The 19258-nt window shown below is 47.1% G+C and overlaps 1 protein-coding gene and 1 non-coding gene across 5 annotated transcripts in view; both read right to left on the bottom strand.

The window, feature by feature from the left end:
- LOC8025616 (epidermal growth factor receptor substrate 15-like 1) overlaps positions 1 to 19258 on the bottom strand; it is an 82568-nt gene that overhangs the window by 21411 nt on the left and 41899 nt on the right. For 2 of the 4 annotated variants that reach the window (XM_040215342.3, XM_040215341.3), the window contains exons 11-16: positions 18329 to 18497; positions 14851 to 14972; positions 11504 to 11675; positions 8981 to 9043; positions 6399 to 6446; positions 3431 to 3580 (exon numbers count right to left, since the gene is read on the bottom strand). In XM_040215342.3, coding sequence (XP_040071276.1) covers positions 3431 to 3580; positions 6399 to 6446; positions 8981 to 9043; positions 11504 to 11675; positions 14851 to 14972; positions 18329 to 18497 — 724 coding nt within the window. The remainder of the gene's footprint in view (positions 1 to 3430; positions 3581 to 6398; positions 6447 to 8980; positions 9044 to 11503; positions 11676 to 14850; positions 14973 to 18328; positions 18498 to 19258) is intronic. The other 2 variants (XM_040215343.3, XM_040502755.2) reach the window with 1 other exon arrangement.
- On the bottom strand, positions 17769 to 17850 carry Trnas-aga. Its single transcript has one exon. It is a non-coding gene; the product is annotated as a tRNA-Ser (tRNA).

Raw genomic sequence — 19258 nt, 5'->3', positions numbered from 1 at the left:
CAAAGTTACTTGAACCCTGCGAAACGTACGTTCAGTGCTTTCGCCCCCGAACACGCCTATTGTGAGGATCTCTGTCCCGAGCAATTTGCAGTCCAGTCGCTGAGACAGTTCTTCAGTTATGAAGGAGCGCTGACTGCCGCTGTCGAAGATAATACGGGCAAGCTTCCTTCTGTTTGTACCTTCTGCCCACGCAGTAACCGTTTGTAGGAGCACTGCCGGCTTGCTGTTCCTACCACGCACATGCATAGCGACCGGTGCCGGTTCCTTCGGTTCTGTCTCATTCGATCTGGTGGACGTTTTTCCCGGCGCGTAATTCGGGTCGCACATGGTGGACGCGTGCCTGCCTTGACATTTGCCACAGCTGGGTGCTCCTCGACATAGTCTTGCCATGTGATTGGCCTTCGTGCAGCGGAAGCACCTCCGGTCTGCTTGCAACCTACGCTTCTTCTCCGCTAGCCCGATTCTTGCGTTACATTCCGGTGTTCCGTGCGCTTTTGACTTGCAAAGGAAGCACTCTAGGACGTCCACACTGCCGTGCAATGCCGCCGCGGTGGAACTGCGAGTCTGAGTGTTGATCGTTGACCTCTTCACAAAGCCATGCGTCAGAGAAGAAGGTCTGGGCTTACCGACGACGTCTTCCAGCTGGTGTTTTGATGTCCTTTCGCGGCTCTCCACCTCGATGCATAGAACGTCGAGGAGAAACCGCAGAGCCCACAAGGTGTACTTGCTGTGGGGCGGATTCCAAACTGGCGTCTGTCATTGATGCCCTTGTGGCGTTGGCATTCCCGGTCTCCTCCGCCGACATCTTCCGGTTGAAATCGAGAGTGATATCTCTCGGTAGCACTCGCAAAAGAACTGTGTAGAGCATAGCTCCATACGCCTCTTCGCCCACCCCTAACGCTCTAAGGCCTCTGATGTGCGCCTGTAGAGTGTCGTATAAACGCCGTAGGGCTCGGGTGTTCCGTTGTGGTGGCACTGGCTGTATGTCCATGAGACCTTCCATGTGGTCCTGGATAAGCGTCTCTTGCTTCCCGAACCGCAGCTGCAGGAGCTTGATGGCGTCCGCGTAACACTCAGCGGTCGGCTTCAATCCACCGATGGCGGCTGCTCCATCGCCGGTCAGCGCTGATCGCAGATAGTTGAACTTTTCTGACGGCGTGAGTTCCGGATTTTGATGAATGGCGGTATCGAATTGCTGCCAGAAGGGTTGCCAGTCCTTTAGGTGCCCGTTGAATTGGATTAGTTTTAATTTTGGGAGTTTGATTTTTGATGTCACCGAGTATCCTCCGTTCCGATCTCCGCTCGATGGTCCCCTTGCTGGGTGGCTGCCCTCCACGCTCTTCATCTTTTGTTTAAGTTTGGTGAGGTACGTGACGATCTTGTCCGAATACTCGATCGCATGACTGAACTCTGCTTCTGCATCTTGTCCCGTGATCAGAGGTTCGATCGCCGCGTCCACGTCGTTCAGTTGGTCGCGGGCCAGATGAATACGCTCGATTAGAACCTCGAGGTCGTTGACGCTTGGCGTAGCTAGGAGTAGTAACGCGTCGGCCTCACCAGTCAGTCGTGTCACTTGCATCCGATGCGTCTTCCGTTTTTTCTTGAGGACGTCCATGATCGTCGATCGTTCTGGCTTGGCTTGATGAAAAGTTGCTGTAAACCACCAGGTTCCCTTCGTTCAGTCGTTCCTCCCGGGTTTCGGCACCAATGTAGGAACCTCTGGTAGTCGTGGATGGTTACGTTCAAGCAAACTTTTATTTACATTATCTACAAGTTGCAAGCGATGCGATCTGACGTGTCGTTCCCAACCGTTCCAAACACGAGCCTCGTCTCGCGCCCAGGCCACGCGCTCCCCCGGCCGCCAGCTCCTTGCCACGCGCTCCCGTTTAAGACGACTCTGGCCGATTTTCTCCTCGTCTTCGATGTCCTCGTGCCAGTGATATGGCTTATTAAGAAACACTTAAACGCTCCAACAGAGGGTTTTGGGGAGATGTTGGCACTGTCTATTCAGTGGCGGCTACTCCACTACGGTTGATTGGTCTTGGTAATATATACACTTGAGAGCCACTTAGGATGTATAGTTCAAGTTAAAAATACCCTGAAAGCTGTGTACTCATATATACATACGGATGGGCATATAAACCACACTCACGCGCACAGAAGTAACGATGCTACACCGTATGGTACGTAGTTGCGCACCCCAGGCAACGTTCCGAGTTAGTACGTACAAGTCATGTCGCTTTCGACGATAAAGTCGCGCACAGCATTTAACGCCTTTCTTTGAAGGGCCGGACTGGGCCATGGTCCAAGCACTTTCGAGAGAGTAAACGGTCGATTGTCCATGAAGCGTAATCGCTGTTCCTCCCCTCATTGTCTAGTATGGTGCGGGGGGGGTCACGTGACCTCGGGGGGAGGGGGTCACATGACCTTGGGGGGGGGCGAGGAGGAGGAGGGCAGAGGTCCGGGGGGGGTCACGTGACCTCGGGGGGAGGGGGTCACATGACCTTGGGCGGGGCGTCACGTGACTTCGGCGGGGGGAGGGGAGTCACCCCCCGGGGTCACGTGATCTGGGGGGGGAGGGGAGGGGGTAGTCACGTAATGCTTAATTTGTTGTTTTAGGCGGTGAAGGAGAGGGAGGGGGTGGAGGAGGAGGAGGAGGGGAGGAGGACTAGCAGGCATGATCACGAGGGGGGAGGAGGAATATACCCTCCCCTCCTCCTCCTCAAGAGCTACGCTCCAATTCGGCGTTACAGGAAGTTGTAAACGGCTTTCACTTTTTTTCATTAAAGTTCCTTCCTTCGTTTCAAGCAGTGCGTGACTTGCTCCTTGCCGTCTCGTCTTTTTCTCTCTCTCTCGCCTAGAAACACATTGATGTCAAGTGTTAGGCTTAGCATCTGAGGAGTAGAGTTTGAAAGGCAACGCCAGTACAACCGGAGCGAGCAAACGAGCCGGCCATCTTCTTTGGCAAACCAGAGTAGCAGCTACTTGATATAAAAAAAAATCTAGAGAAAATCAACGCACCTTCCGTTCGGTCCAAACTCATCGCTGCCCATAGCTCCCACCCATGCGTACCTGTCGTAGCCCAACATGGAAACGTTTCATGTACTTTTTTTTTTTTTTTTGGGGGGGGGGGGGGGGGGGAGGGTTTATTTCTAAAATGGCCAACTGATAACTTCCGTCACAGGGTTAAACCAGCCAATCAGAACGGGATACTGCGGGGACTGACTTGTGGTAAGCGGACTGAATGAAATTTGGTACTCTGAGAACATTCAGTGACTCTAGATAAGACAAGATACAAACTACAAGACAAGAAGCAAATCAAAGACAAGAAGCCAATCCAATACAAGCCAAGAAGACAACAGAAGACAAGACAAAGTACCAATTCCAAGACAAGCCAAAAAGCCAGTCCATGAAAAAGCGGGAGACATACCTGGCTGATCTGCAGTTGTGTGTCCTGCTGCGTCTGGCCCAGAGAGAGCAGCAGGGCCTTCTTGCTGTCAATCTCGGCTTGAAGCCCACACTCCTCTTGACACAGGCCCTTGAGTTCTGCTCGCTTCTGCTCCAGCTCCTTCTCTTGCTCCTGGGTAAGAAAGACAGACCATTAAGAGACCATACGCCAAAGAAAGGTGAGAGACCACAAAAAATAGAGAAACCAGAGACCATGACGGACAGGAACCACAGGAAAGAAGCCACAGAAATCACGGAAAAGGAAGAAATGGAAGACCATAGACCACAAAGACCATAGAAAAGAGAGAAGCCATGGGCCACAGAAAGCGTATAAGAAATGAGAAATCAACATCTATAGAAAGGTCATAGAGAGATCATAGATGCCAGGAAATGAAGAAACCATAGACCACAGAAACAAGAGAAACCATACACCACAGACCATATCGAATGCATATAAGAGGGAGAAACAATGGACTTCAGAGAGGTCATAAAGAGACCATAGACCACAGAAACTATAAAAAAGAGGGAAATTATAGACCATGGAGACTATAGAATAGGAAGAAACCGTAGACTATAGAAAGAATGTAGAAACCATAAACAAAAACCATAAAAAAGGGAGAAACCAGAGACTTAAATACTAGTTATCGAAGCCTTCTAATGTGCATTGACATTAAGGCCCAAGTGTTACTTCTGCCCAATGCTTGAGCACAGGTCAGAATGTAAAAGTCTTTGGAGCACTAGCATTGTTGCTACGTTACAAAGTCGACATTAAAAAGGTACAATGACGTCAACCTACACAGTCCCCTAAAACTGACTATTGGTGCACCTGTGGATGTCCTTATATTCCCGCAAATTTTAAAGACCATGAGATGCGCAAGTCCTAGACATATGTAAAATGACTGTGAACACAGAGCTTAAAAGATCAGTTAAACTAACTTCAAAACCCCCCAATTTCACTTGAAGTAACATCCAATTTGCAAGCAAATGCAAACAGACAAAAGCTTTCTTGCAGAGGCGGGCATAGACCATGCTTGAAGTACCACCTACCTGTGGAAAGAGGCAGTTAAAATGACCAGAGAATCACATTTGAGAAATGAATTATACCTAGTTCTACACTTGCTTTGAAATGAATCAGCAGCTTGACCAACCTACTTAAAAAGCTTCGGACATACTCAAATGAATCTATTTTCGAGAGAGTCAAACGACATAAACTGCCAGTTTAACAAAATTATTACCAAAACATAAAATTTTAATTATGAAAAAAAAAAAAATGGCGCCGCCAGCAACACTGATAACGTTTGTGTAAGGAGTTTTCTTCCCTCCCAGTCCTTTCCTTAATGCCTCACCAAAAAAGAACACGCTCTGGTTTCAGTTTGTCCCAGCGTATTTCAATAAAGAATGACATTCTTAACCCTGAAAATAACCTCAAAGTAATTTTTACTCTCTTGACAGCTATAAAAAAAATACATTTCACAGCTGTAACTCTAAATCTGAAAGGCAAGACATCGCTTTTAAAGCTCGGAAATTTTGGGACTACGCTATGTAAAAGGGCCATTGGACTATGATTAAAAAAAAAAAAAATACGAGAGGGAAGCGGGCAGAGGTTATCTTAAAAATCATTCTTCAGACGCAAAAAAACAAACAAACAAAGATCTATCTTTTTTGAGTGTAGAAAATGTGGTCTCTGCGTACCTGAGTTTGCTGAAAATGCAAAAAGGCAAAACGTGAAACAGTACACTAGAAAATATTGTGTCAGCGTCCCCCCAAACAAGTTAATGTTCCCCATCCTAGCCTCCCGGTGAATTTGCTCGAATCGGGACTGCGAGACACCCCTTGTGGAAACCCTAGAAAGTAGAGGCTTGGGCGGGAAGCATGGTGAAAATGTGTACTGCATGATGTTGCTAGTGCAAACACAACATCAATACTTTTTGCATTTCATTCACACACGTCACCAATGAGCCTCAAATGTTAGCGCTAAGGTCAAAGCCCCAAATTGGGACTTTTTGCCACACTGGTGGTTTTGATAACTGCCTTCCAATTCTAAAATAAAAATAGTAGAAAAATGTTGGCAATCGTCACTTGTACGCACCAACAGTGCGTGCAATGAACACCTCTCCGAGAACAATCGTGGTTTCACCTCTGAAGTTTAGCGGGGTAAACCGAGAAGCACGGTTACGAGCGAGTGTAACGTCACTGACAAGGTGAAAATGGCAGGGAGGTCTTAAAGTTGCCATTCTTATGGCAGGGAGGTCTTACAGTTGCCACCCTGGCATTCTTATCCCATTGGTGAATAAACGGTAGGCTCGCAATAATTCAAACCCCGATATTTCATACTTCCGGTCAATTCAAACAAATTTCAAATTTTTGGCTGTCCCAGAATGCTTCCAAAGTGTTTAGAAGTCGCTTGATTCGAACGACGTTTCCGCCTGATTCATACTTTGTCCTTGAGCAGCAGAAGCACTGAATGGGGTGTTCAGTGCTTACTGAGCACCGGTGGGTGTTCAGTGCTTACTGAGCACCGGTGCACTGTGACGAAGCAACAAAGTGCACCATTGCTCGGTAAGATATGCATTCAAAGGGGGTTATATATAAACAGCTTTTTTGCTGGATAAAGAAACTTAATTTTCTTTTGGTGTCACACGCTGCCTAAACAGTTTGCGATAGACAACATTTTTGAGGGACGACTAGACTTTTCTCGCACATTTTGTCTATGTTTCATGCGCAGCATACTACCTGCTTATGATTGGTAGGCCTGTATAGAGGAAATCTTCAAATATCTGCTTTGTACGTGTAGCCATCCCTAAAACAAATCATAATTCTATCTCGCATTATTTTTAGATGAATTTCCAATAATTAAAACCCAATTTGTGGCTTCCCGGAGTGTGAATTAAGGAGAGTTTACCATAAAACAAACAACTTCAACTCTATCCGAGACACTCACAAACACCCACCTCCAGCAGCTTTGTCTGCTCCTCCAGCTGCTGCTTGAGCATCGAAACCTGCGAGAGACCAAAGCCCCCCCGCATCCTCAATTTCCTGCCACATATACTCCGTGAAACAGCCTCCAAAAGCCATCTTTTATAAGCCAAGAAAGAAGAAGCGGCAGAGGAGGGAAAGAGTAAAAAGAAAAGCCATGCATCCACATGCTAAAAATAGAAACAAAAAAACTTTTTTGTTTTCTATAAAGAAAAAAAGCCACGCATCAACGTTTCAGGAGGCAGTAACTCTATCATCCATATCCTGACGGCCCATTTCGATGGCTGCTATAAGCCAAAGGGGGTTGACACTAAAGGCTCTGTTATACTCCGACGTAACGCGCGCGCAGGCGAACGCTGGCCGAAGTCGGCTACGTCACGTCAGTCACGCCGCGCGCGTCAAAAATTCGCCCTCTTTATACTCCGGCGGCCGTGGCGACTCCCGCGGCTGTGCGTCGGTGGGCCGCCGGCGTGGCGCGCATGCGCAGAATCTGACTACGAGGGCACGTTTCCTGTGAGAGTGCGCCACTCCCGGTTCCTTTTCGTTTCGAATAGCAGACGAGAATGCTCGCGCTTCTTGAGCGCCAAGTTCGAGCGATGGCGTGGACGTACCTTGCACGACGAAAACTCGCGCTTGCACTGTTGGTGCACCACCTGCGCCGCAAGCGTAGTCGGTCAATGTACATACGGTAAATCTTTGACAAGCGTACGGTCTACGGTACACAAGCTTCCTCGTGTCGTAGACACACGGGTGAGGACGAGTTCCCTCGATGGGCTTCTCGACCGACCGAGTCAGATTCTTCAAACATGACGCCACACGGAGTGGTGCTCCTGTCGTCTGCTATTGCTCGCATTCGCCGCACTTCCCGCGCGACGCCTGCCGGGAGCCAGCACGTGATGCATCCTGGTCCGGCGTCGCCGGCGCGTCCGGCGCGGAATACCGCATGCTCCATTTTGGCGTCGAGGCAGTCAGGCTGCGTCGAACGCCGCCGGTCGCGTCGGTTACGCCACGACGCCCGAGTATAGAGCGTCGGGTTTTCGCCGACGTGACGTCGCTGTGACGCGCTCGCACGCGCGCACGCGTTACGTCGGAGTATAACAGAGCCTTAACATTCCACAGGAGCATGGAAAAGTAAGGAATAGCAATTCTTAAACTAAAGGCATGCAAGGGGACAGAAGGCCTGGGGGAGACTGAAGGGCATGTTTCTTCAAATCACATATTAATTAAAATTATTCTATTGACGTATCGAGAAAATTCTAAAACAAAAGCAGGCTAAAATTATGAGTCTTTTTGGTTTTCATAGAAAACCTCGGTTTCTGCGTAAGCCTGTACATACAGTTGAATCTTCGTACAATAAAACATGCGGGACATGCAACAATATTTGTTGTCGCGAGAACTCCGCTGTTGTAAAAACAATTTTACAACAATTGTTGGACAACTAACAGAAAATAAAATACTTCATTGTTGCGAAAATTTAGCTGAAGGGACGTTTGCAGCAGGGGATTCGACCGTCTACATACTAGCGATGGGCCAAACTTTTGCGGAATCGAAAATTCGGCGCCGAATCTTGGTATTTGGCACAGGCAAATATTTGCCGTATTCAGCAAAGATTCAGCAAAGATTCAGCAAAAATGCAGGGTGGACAGACTGACTAACCGATTTTTGTTTTATTTTAGCGAAAAACATTTTTAAAGCCTAGCAGAACAAATTAAATAAACGTTGATATAGCAATTGCTAAGTAACTCTATGTTTTAAAGTAGAAGATTATTAATGTAATCTTTTGTGTCTTTATTTGCAAAATTACAGTGACTTAAGCCATGGTACACGGTGATCTCTGGTACAACTGCACAGCTGGTTTAGGTTACATTTTGGAATTTCATCAATGCAAGCGTGAGCATTTAAAGTGGTGGTGCTGGTGGGTACTGTGAATGTTTTCATTTCCTGCGTGTCGCAACGAATCCGTCGGCCAAGACTCCATAGCTTGTAAACTGTTTAGGAATGTGACACTTAGAACTTTTGGATGTGCAAGAATGAGTGCCTTTATTTTGTGATTAGTTTAGTATAAAAGTTTTTAAACCGAGATCAAAACCAAAAATTCATAATGCACACTAATAATAAAAGGAAAAAAAATAATTTTTTCTTCAATGTTGCCGTCATTGCACTTGGTGCGCACGCACAGACGTCTGCCAAATCTTGACTGAATCTGCCGGATTTTCCTCCAAAGGTTTAACAAGTACCAAATTTTGCCGAATCCAAACTTTGGCTCGTTCGGCCCATCGCATCACATCATTTGTAAGAAAAGCTGCTTTCGAATCCTGAGCTTGACAATTAAGTGTATGCAAGTTTGAGGCTTAACGCAAATATTCATCTCAGCATCGATTTCACGGGGAATGCACCCACATCCTCCCCAAGTGCTTCAAATTAGCGAAGCACTCGAAAGCAAAAAGAAAAATGAGCGAGGAAAGGGCAACAGTGCAGGCGTAACTGGGCCCAAAGCAGCAGACATGGCAGCCAACATGCAAGAGAAAACAAAGACAGCCAGGGGCAGCTGTAGTACCTTCTGCTTCTCTTCTTCAAGCTCCTGCCTAGTTTCGGTTAAATCCCTATCTAAGGCCGCTTTCTGAGAAAAAAGAACAAAGACAACCAACATGCAAATTCACTTTTCTACGACCCATGGCTTCATAGTTTGCTCCAAAGCAAAAACAACCATTCAATTCAAGCAAACAGAAATCCTCATGATTCCCATCACATGCCACAATGCTATATCTACCAAGGGGCCAAGAGCACTCCGTAACTAAAATGCTCAAATGCAAAAAAAATTACCGAAGGATCGTGCGAACAAGACAAACAATTCAACCCATCGAATAATAAAAAAACAATGATACAAGAATTACTTGAAAGCCACCGAGTTAAACCAAGAAAAAAGCATAATGAATAATGTAGTTGCAGCAAACCTGGCATGCACACTAAATATGGGCCACAGGACTATCAAATTCTAAGCTCACAGCAGGGGCGGATTAAGAACTCCGTTTTGGGCAAGGGGGGGGCGGGGGAATAATTTCCTTGGATCCGCCACTGGCTCATAGTCTAAGCTAATAGTGCCTATGGGCTTGCATATCTCGAGGGCCAACTACAGCTTCACAAGCACAACTCTTCACCTCTGAATCTCCGCAGAAAGTTTTCTTTAGTATATAAGTACTCTAGAACAAGCTTCAGATACCTAAGTATTAATTGTTCAAACTGTCTGCGGGTTATTAAAAGAGAGATGAGCTTCTAGCAACAGCAGTAGTTCGACACTCAACTTAACAGTTGGAACACTATACCCATTTGTGCCTCAAGAGTTGTAGGAAACAAATTCAGCTCCTGACAAAGCATCACTAAATATCACTTTATGTGGTGAATGAAGACACATAATAAGGGAATAATTACTCACATGTTACTTCACCAAAACCGACATCCAATACAAAATACAGAAATAACCTTTTCTTCCTCTCCGACAACTGATTCTTATGAGAAATACTTAATGCATTGCATAAACTTCGTGAAAATCCAGTCTTTTTACGAGGTGACAATGAGTACAGAGTGAGATTTTCCTTTAGCACAATGGCAAGGATGCAGATTAATCATATCACACACATTATGATCAAGTTACAACCATCTCTGTAGCTTACCTGGTGTTGTAGCTTCATATTTGAATTCCTGAGGCACATATAGCTTCCTTAGAGAGTATGTTTTGCCACAATACCTGCTCTTCTGTTCGAATTTATGAAAGAGTTGCACTACGTACTGCTAGTTTTAAATTAGTTCCAACTACTACGACCACTGTTTAAAAGAACCGTGCTACCGTAAAATCCTGACAGATGCCCCTCCCCAGAGGTAACCGACCCCCTTTCTGGCTTGATTTGCTATTTTCTTTTCACCACCAAAAGATAGCCCACTCCTAGTAACCACAGTGTTTGGATCAATGACTACCTCGGCATAAATGCGTCTAGTTAGCTATGGCAGGATCTAAGGGAACATTGCCGACTGGGAAGTGCAGTCACCCTTGCTTCATCGCCCCTCACTGCGATGCCTAGATTGGCAGGAACACATTACCTAAGAATATAATTTTACTTTTCTTGATGGCACACCGCAAATTAGCCCACTACTTATTTTCACCACATTTGTTTCTCAATGTTAGGTGGGCTCTTTCTTGGGTTATTACGGTAGTTATAGTACTCTGTAACATAAATAACCACTAGATTGATCTATACATCTTTCCCAAGTAGCTAGAATTAATCGTGACATTGATTTTCCCGCTAGATTTAGTGGGAAAACTGACGTCAATTGACCTCAACAATTCAATTGTCGGGGAAATGAATTGGTGTTGACGTTTCGTGACATCAATTTTCCCACTAAATCTAGCGAAAAAACTGAATTTCTTCGCAAATTTAGTGAGGAATTAAATTGATGTTGAGGTCACGTGACGTCGATTTTCCCGTTAAATTTGGCGTGGTTACGCTGACGTCGCGAAACGCGGAAAGAGACGCCTAAGAGCTGCGCTCTGAAAACTTTTAAGTTAAGTAGAATTAGATCTGGTGTATAAGGCCAGTGCTGGTAATAAAAGACACTGTCAAAGGGGACGAGAGGATATTCTCCCAGTAAAAGAGCAGTCCAATTCATTTCTATTTCTTCTCAATTATGCATTCTTTTCTACAGACTGTCCTCTGCCCTACATGCTAGAGATTTCATAATGGTTTCCTTGGTGTGCCATCACTCTTTCCTCGGGAATCCCAGCTCTCAACACATTCTGCGTTAAAAACATTTCTGGGGGAGTCCAGTGAATGCTGGAAGACAAGGCCTGTGCATGACATCATCCTTAGTGGATCCCCGACCTGCCCCAAGCGACAGACAGGCTCAAGCTCTGCCATCGCTCTCATTGCGAGACAGTGCAAGGCGCACTGGCGGTGACACTAACTGGCGGCGCTACGTGGATCCACTAGGGATAACGTTTGTGGGGGGAGAGGCACAGGCCTCGTCTTCTAGGTGCTGTTCGTTCGGTCTTAAAGGGGCGTGACGGGAGCGTGACGAGAGGTCCGACCTGGACGCTGAGCTCGGCCAGCCGCTTCTGGGCCTCTTTCTTCTGCGAGTCGAGCTGCCTGAGCATGGCCGACACCGCCTCCATCTCCGTCTCCAGGTTCCTCAGCTCACAGTTCTTCGTCTTCAGGTCCGCCTCCCCCTGGATGATCTCCTGCTCCAGGGTCGCCTTGTCCCTGCACGGTCACCACACCCGGGGCCAGTGAACGACACACTACCGTCCTTCGGTCTATGATGCACCTGCCATTCGCTCGTCGATGGCGTGGTTCGTGTTTAAAAGATACAAACCGCGAAGCGTGGCAATACGAGCCAAAATAGCGGAGTTAGTTGAAGGGGCTTAAATGCCCCGCGGGGTGCCTCCAGAGTGCTAGACCGTGAAACCTATTGCCACGCTACGACAACGGAAAAACTAGCAGTCTATTTCAACCTCCTTTTTAATGGTTAAATGCATCCAAGGCTCCCAATGCGGACTTTTTACCACTCCAGCCCGAACGCCACTGCACCATCTGGTATTGCCGTTCCCCGTATGGCTCAAAAAGACACGTAGTAAAAGAAACACACCCCTACACAGCGGTGCGTTCGAATCCAAAATTTTTTGGGCCGTAAGTCTTTTATTTGCGTGAACCGACTTGCACGGGCCCCTGTGTTAACTTCTCCCAAGTCTCAAATGCAATCGGGAGGCCAGGAGAAGGTAAGGTAGCTGCCATTTTGATCTTTTTAGCATCTTTTGTAGTGTATGTGCACCAAACACGACGAAACAGCATCTGCTATTAGGGCGGTGCAACGGCCAAGACTGCTCGCGAAAAATGAGGCGAATATTCAAAGACAAGGTGCAAAAAAGTTTGGCGGCCAGTGTCCGTCGCTCAAATACAAAATACACTGTTTCAACGTGTCGTTCAACAACATACGTTGATTGCACATCTTCGCCGTAACTTTGTCGCAGCACGAATGACAATACCGACCCCTTTTATGCACCACCGTAGCAAAGGCAGTGGGTAACACAGAACGTACCGCGCGTTGCTTTGGGGCGACATTGCACGGAAGAACTCGTTACGCATTTTATGCCTCGATGGCGCAAATGTCGTCGGGTGTGGTGACTCAGAAAGAGAGCTTCGCCAAAGCTGGAGCTCCGGTGGGAGTAGAATGCAATGTTCGGGTCTCTTGCGGTTGCATTCACAAGTTTTGACCCTATATATTGTGTCGCCCCTTTGCCTCCGAAGCGCGCGCTTGTTCTCTTCCCTCTCGCCTTCCGCACCCTCTCCCACCAGGTGTGCAAGCACTCTTGCTCAATGCCTCCTATCTTTGTTTCACCGTAACTTGGCAAAGAGCTAACACTACATCCCCCTCAAGCCAGTTGGGGCGACGGATGGGAGGCACGTGACGGCCCTTACCACAGGTGCGGGGGCGAGAGCGTAATGGAAAACTGTTCAGCTGAGAAGGAACAGACAAGCAAGAAAAACAAGTCAGTAATATCCGCAGATACCTAAATGCATCAGGTAGGAAAGTGCTATCATTTCTGTTTTTAGAGCGCAGCTCTTAGGGGCCCGTTTCCGGCTTGAGCGGCGTCGCCGTCGCCGTCGGCGTAACCACGCGGTGCATTATGGGAAAATTTCCCCGCTAAATCTAGCGGAAAATTTCCCCGCTGAATCTAGCGGAAACATTTCCCCGCTAAATCTAGCGGAAAAATTTCCCCGCTGGATTTAGCGGAAAAATTTCCCCGCTAAATCTTGTGGAAAATTTTTTCCCGCTAGATTTAGCGGAAAAAATTCCCCGCTAAATCTAGCTTAAAAATTTCTCCGCTAAATCTAGCGGAAAAATTTCTCCGCTAAATCTAGCGGGAAAAATGCCCCGCTAAATCTAGCGGAAAAATTTCCCCGCTAAATCTAGCGGAAAAATCTTTCTGGGGGGTCACGTGACCGACCCCCCCCCCCCCCCCCCCCCGCCCCGAGAACAGGTAACCCTCAGTACCCTTCCCTCCTCCTCCTCAAGAGCTGCGCTCCAATTCGGTGTTACAGGGAGTTGTAAACGGCTTTCATTTTTTATGTCACCCTGTTAACGAGTCTCGCAATGAATCTGTTTATTCGAGTTTTCGGACATTAAGAACAGCTTATGTCTAGAAAAAACTTCCATTGAAAAAAAGCTTCATAAACATGACAGTGCTCTTATTGATTTACAGTACTTACTCGCAGAATAAACACACTTTTTTTTTCGAAAAATTGATGCAAAGTTGGCGTTCATTACGCGAAGTAAAATTCTTGCATCCGTATTTACTCGCCTAATGAACGGAACTTTTATCCCGAAAAATCGATGCAACTTCTTATCTCTTAAAGCAAACTGCGATGCGCAAAAAAAAAAAAAAGAAGCTCCTCTCCATATTTTTGTTTTTTCTTGCTTTTGTGTTTTTTTGTTTTTTTTCGCCTTTCGCAAATTGTTAAATTGTTTTGTTCGCCCACGCTGCCCATGCATTCGCGACCTCGCTGCACCAGGATAGAAAAGTGTGTTCATTTCGCGTGTGCGTGGGGGGAGGGGGTCAAAAGTTTGACGTCCGAGTTAGGGGTGCGTTTAATAAGCGAGTGAAAAAAAAAAGTCGAAACTTTGAGAGCCGACTTAGGAGGCGCATTCATTGTGCGAGTAAATACGGTACTTGTTTATGAAAAACTTCAGTAATTATGGGCCTTGCAGCACGAAGGTAGCCGTGCCACATACCATAAAATCATGTTTGAACGTTCACCATTTTGAAAGGATAAATGGTGAAAAATACAGAGTAGGCAATCTTTGGGAATGAAACGGCGAAAGTTCACTAAAAATGACCGATAGACACCACAGCACCTGCCATAGACCAATGGCGCAAGAACCGAAGCCGCAGATTGCGGACACGGCAGATTACTTTCCATGTTGCGATAAACAAGCGGAAACATGCTACAAACTCTTACGCCAAGCAAACTGATATCGCACATCACAGACACAGCAGATTCGTGTTTCACGATGCGATAAATATGCGGGAACACGCTATGAACTTGCCCGCTACAGTAATTGATATTGTGCGTACAGTTCGCGGACACGCCAAACATGCGAGAACCTGCTCCAAGCTCGCTTGCCACGCATACCAATACCACAAATTGCTCTGGTGATTCGTGGGGAATCCGAGGTGAGCAATGTTTACGAATTTTTAGCCTCTGGATAACCAGCCAGAAAAACAGGATGGGTGATTTCTCAAGAAAGGGCATTCGTACGAGATTTTACGGTAGGCTAATCAAGTACTAAAAGCATACTGCAATCAAGTGGTGGAGTCGGACGTCAGCTTGTCAGAAGGAAAGTGCCGCAATAGCGCATAGGAAGAGAGCCACTTGCATCTGCAGGGTCTTCATCTCTTCGGTGATCTGGTCCAGCTCCTTGTTGCCCGAACTGGGAGCAGACGTCGGGGGAGGCGTCGACGACGACAGCATGTCCAGGCCAAGAGGGACCTTGGAGTCCTGGACGGCAGACAGTTCTAAGTCAAATTTGGGGGCTTTACGTGCCAAACCAACGAGGGGCATCTGGCACGCCCTTCAATAGTTTATTCGATCACCTGGGGGTCTTCCAACGTGCAACAGAAAACTCGGTTACGTGGCGCATTCTCTGCAAAACGCCTCTGTCGTATTGCGGGCACCTCGGTCGGGATTCGAACCTATCCCCCGAAAATTTGCAGGCCTCGGTTTGCCTCGGAGCCACGAAGGCAGTTAGACAGTTTTAGATTAAACTGCGGCTTAAAGAATTTCAAAGCAGAATGGTTTTATGGGCTCGTTTCTAAGCTTTCGGCGTCATAAAGAGTTGCGCAATGAAAATATGACAACTCAGGCGTGTGACAATCACATGGTTGGTGCTACTATGGAACACGCCGTCGCTCGTCTCGTGGCTGTGCAACACGACAGCACTGTGTCCCGTAGCCACATAACTTGACGTCATGCGACTGAGTAACTTGACGTCACAACATCGCACAACATCGCTCGATGTCGCGTGACATCTTGTAAAGTCTCGCGACGTCGTAGCGTTGCGAGACTTAAGATACGTCACGCGACATGATTCAGGAGTTGGCGTGATGCAAATGCTGTCCATTAGATTTAGTGGGAAGACGTGTTTCACGCCCACCTTTCAAGCCCGCATTCTAAGTAATTAGAGCTTTATATGTCGGAGCAAAGTGATTAATTTTTAAGATTAAGGGCCACTAAAGCGGCCTTTGAAATCATCCTTTTATGGCACAAACTCAATCCATGCACCCTTAGCGTTCTAGAAAGCTCGAAATTAAAATCACGCGTGGCTTTTTTCCGTATAAAAAAAACACAACCGAACATCGCAACGTGCCCCTCTTCTGAGATAGATCTCAGTAAAGAGGTACAATTTAATATTTGGTCACGCTTTTGATAGGAAAAAGGTCACAAATTATAGTATAATTTTGAATTTTCTAGGATGCTTAGGCGTGCATAGACTGAGCTAGAGCCATAAAAAGCGACTTCAAATTCCCCTTTAGTGGTGCTTAAAGATAGGTGACTGCATCGAGAGCATTGCTGCTGCAGAGGGCTTCCAACCTTCACGCAATGTCTCCTAACTGTCTGTCTTATGCTGCATGAGAGTAGCAAATCCTGCCATCTGGGAAATCTGTTCACCGCGCGAATGTGATGCAACTACTCAGCGTCACATTGTTATATAGCCCCATACCGACCTTCATTTAACACGGAAGATGGCTGCACATGCACTTTTCCGCATAGCATACGAAGGGCCAGTCACTCCGACGTACGAAAGGTCAGTGAATATTAGGCATACCGTAGATTGTGACGGGACCCGAAAATCTGATCTTCACCAGGGTTTCGAGCATGTCGACATCACACTTAGAGCAGCAGTTCTGAAACATGCAGACCCTAAGGATCCACGAAGGTTTCTTTTAGGGCCTGAGCGAGTCCTTGGTCATCAGTCCAGTCAATCGCCAAAACATTTTTTGTGTCGTGCCCGTAAGAAACATTACACTTCTGCGTGATGTCTCTTCCATACAGGCTGTTCTCGAGCGCTATTCGAGCGTAATGAAAAGTTGTATAAATGAGCCAATGAATGGAGCGTAATGAAACTTTTCACAAAGGTGCCTTCAAGAGAATAAATGGTCCCACTTGCAGGCGAGTTTATTGGTCTATTTCGTCTGCCAGAACGCTGGTGGTGCTCTAATTCCAGTGGCAACAGCTCTGCCAAGTTCTCTGAGTTCCTAAGTTACGAAAGGTAAAGACAGTGGCTGCTTCCTTCTTTCGGTTATACAGTTTCAAATTGCCGATAACTCGCTGGTGCATATTTTATATTCGTAGGTTATTCTTGAAGGTCAGAAGGAACAGGGCATTCAAGTTAAGATAAGCGGTGGGGGGGTCAGCGTTAGAGCACCGCAGCACGCACGTGGAGTGAAAGCTAGTGCTCCAGAAGGAACCTGCAAAAGACCATAGCGGTCAAATCAGTGTCACTGATTACAGCAAAGTTGAAATCTGTGATTGCAAGGTCTGTGAATACTTGAACAGTAGTATGTTCCGGCTTTCTGCTACCCTCACCACTAACTAACACTACTTGAAGAGTAGTTTCGTGTAGATTTTGTTACTTTGTTGTACCATGAATTGAATGTTTTTTCTGTACAATGAGAGTGCCTAATAAAACGAGAACTTGCAAAAGAAGTTTGTCCTGGTGCTCAGACTGGCAATGTGAAGGAAGAGTCACCCGTGTCAAGCCACGAAACAGCAGAATCAGGTTGCACCTTGCATTAATTTATTGACGATTTAATGACAAACGGCTATCAGCCGACCTCAATCAAGCCACGCAAAGTCAAGTACAATCGTTCCGGAAGCGTCGGACATTCGCAGGAAAAGGTACACAAACTTTTGTTTTAAAAAAAAGAAATAGCCATTATATTGTTTTGTAGAAGAATGAGACTGCGGCAATAGAATGCAAGCCTGTGCGGAGTTCAGAGCAGCTCCCGTTTCTCTCGAGGATGCAAGCTCGGTCGGAGTTGGGAAGCCTGCTCCGAACTCCGAACGAACTTGCGTCCTGTTGTCGCTGAGGGTGAGAGAAAGAGGAGAGACAACACTTTTCACACCCTCTCCCATAACCTCGCAATCGCCATGACGACAGCGCCCATATTTTTAGGGGCGAAGCTCCTTAGGGTCTAGCCTTGTCTGTCCGGCGTCCGTGCTCACATCGATCTTGCTGGTGCTCGTGCTCGTGAGCACACGTGCTCGTGTAGGGAAAAAAAAAAAAAAGGTTTGCGCAGTCGACAGGATTCGAACCTGTGCGGGGAGACCCCAATGGATTTCTAGTCCATCGCCTTAACCACTCGGCCACGACTGCGGGACGAGTAGGGGGCTCTGAGATGGGGTAGTAACTCAAGAGCTGGGCATGTCAGGGATGAAACGTTGCATGTAGCCGCTCAACGTCTATACAGGAGAGGGTGCTGCGGTCAAATGCGTATATAATCGCATTAAACTTTGCACGCATTGGCTCAACGTTTATAGACGAGAGAGCGTTGCGGTCAAATGCTCAAATGCGTATATAACCACGTTCCATACCACACATTCTCTTTCTGACATGGATGAAGACGAACGAAAGGCTGGGCATGCTGTGGCTCAGCGTCTACGCAGACAAGCATCAACAGAGCTTCGCCCCAATCAACATCATTCACCACGTGGAGATGCGGTACATTTTTTTTTTGGTTTAGTTTTTGTTGCTTCATGTGGGTACCTAATGCCCGTTAGGGGAGATTTGGAGCTGCAGTCTGCAAGTGGAGTCCCAATGGGAGGCATAGGAAGATTCCAGAGGCGGGGCTCACCAGGGGAGGGGCGGCGGCCTGCGCCTTGGGCCGCAGCGACGGGGGCATCATGTCGGGGGTCAGGGCCAGGGGCACGGGCGAGCCCCGCATCCTCTCCGAGCACAGGTGCATGGCCAGCGCAAACTGCTCCCCGGTCAGGCTCCCATTCTGCTTCGTGTCACACAGGTTCCTGCAGCAACGAAGAGCATCGCGGGCGTAAAGCAACTGAATTAACTCTTTAGTGTCGGGTCTCTTTTTTTGCCCGCATGCCGAATGCAAATTTTGGTCTCGATAACACCGTAGCATGCTCCATGAAGAATATCTTTCTATTTAGAACACTATTTTATGGGGAAAACGTTTGTGCCACGCTGCTTTCTGAGCGAAAAAATCTGGAGAACGAAATCCAGCTGAGACGCCAGCGGCACCTCCACTGCAGGCACCTCCGCTTGCAATTGGCTGACGCGCGCCCGTTGTCACGCCGCCGGTGCCCCTGCTGAATTCTGTACTCCAGATTTTTCCGCTCCCAGAACGGGCCAGGCAAGAAATTCGATCACATTTTTAGTAGGGAAATAGGAATAGACGTCGCACGAGCATAATTTTTGAATTTCTGGGATGCTAATATCCTGTAGAATGAGTTATCACCAAGAACAGATGATCTCAGAAACGTCTTTAGTACACCTTTAAAGGGACACTGACAGCCCCCAAAATTTTTGAGCAAAAGCTTTAAGGAGCTTGCGTTGCACAAAAGCCGGCGTCAGTGGGACAAGGAAATCCTGATTAGTCGATAGGGTCATGACGTCACAGCCACATGACCTTGCGCAGGAATTCCAAACCACCCAGAACGCTTACATAAAACGTGACGTCACGCGTGGAATGAAAACGGTTAAAACATGACATTTATTGAGAATTTTAGGTCGCGGCATGTCTCAAATTTTTACGTTATAAAGTCAT

Source organism: Ixodes scapularis, unplaced genomic scaffold (genome assembly GCF_016920785.2).
Source record: "Ixodes scapularis isolate PalLabHiFi unplaced genomic scaffold, ASM1692078v2 PGA_scaffold12__126_contigs__length_90152505, whole genome shotgun sequence".
NCBI lineage: Eukaryota > Metazoa > Arthropoda > Arachnida > Ixodida > Ixodidae > Ixodes > Ixodes scapularis.
Note: the sequence above shows the minus strand (reverse complement) of the source record. Positions and strands in the feature narration are given on the sequence as shown.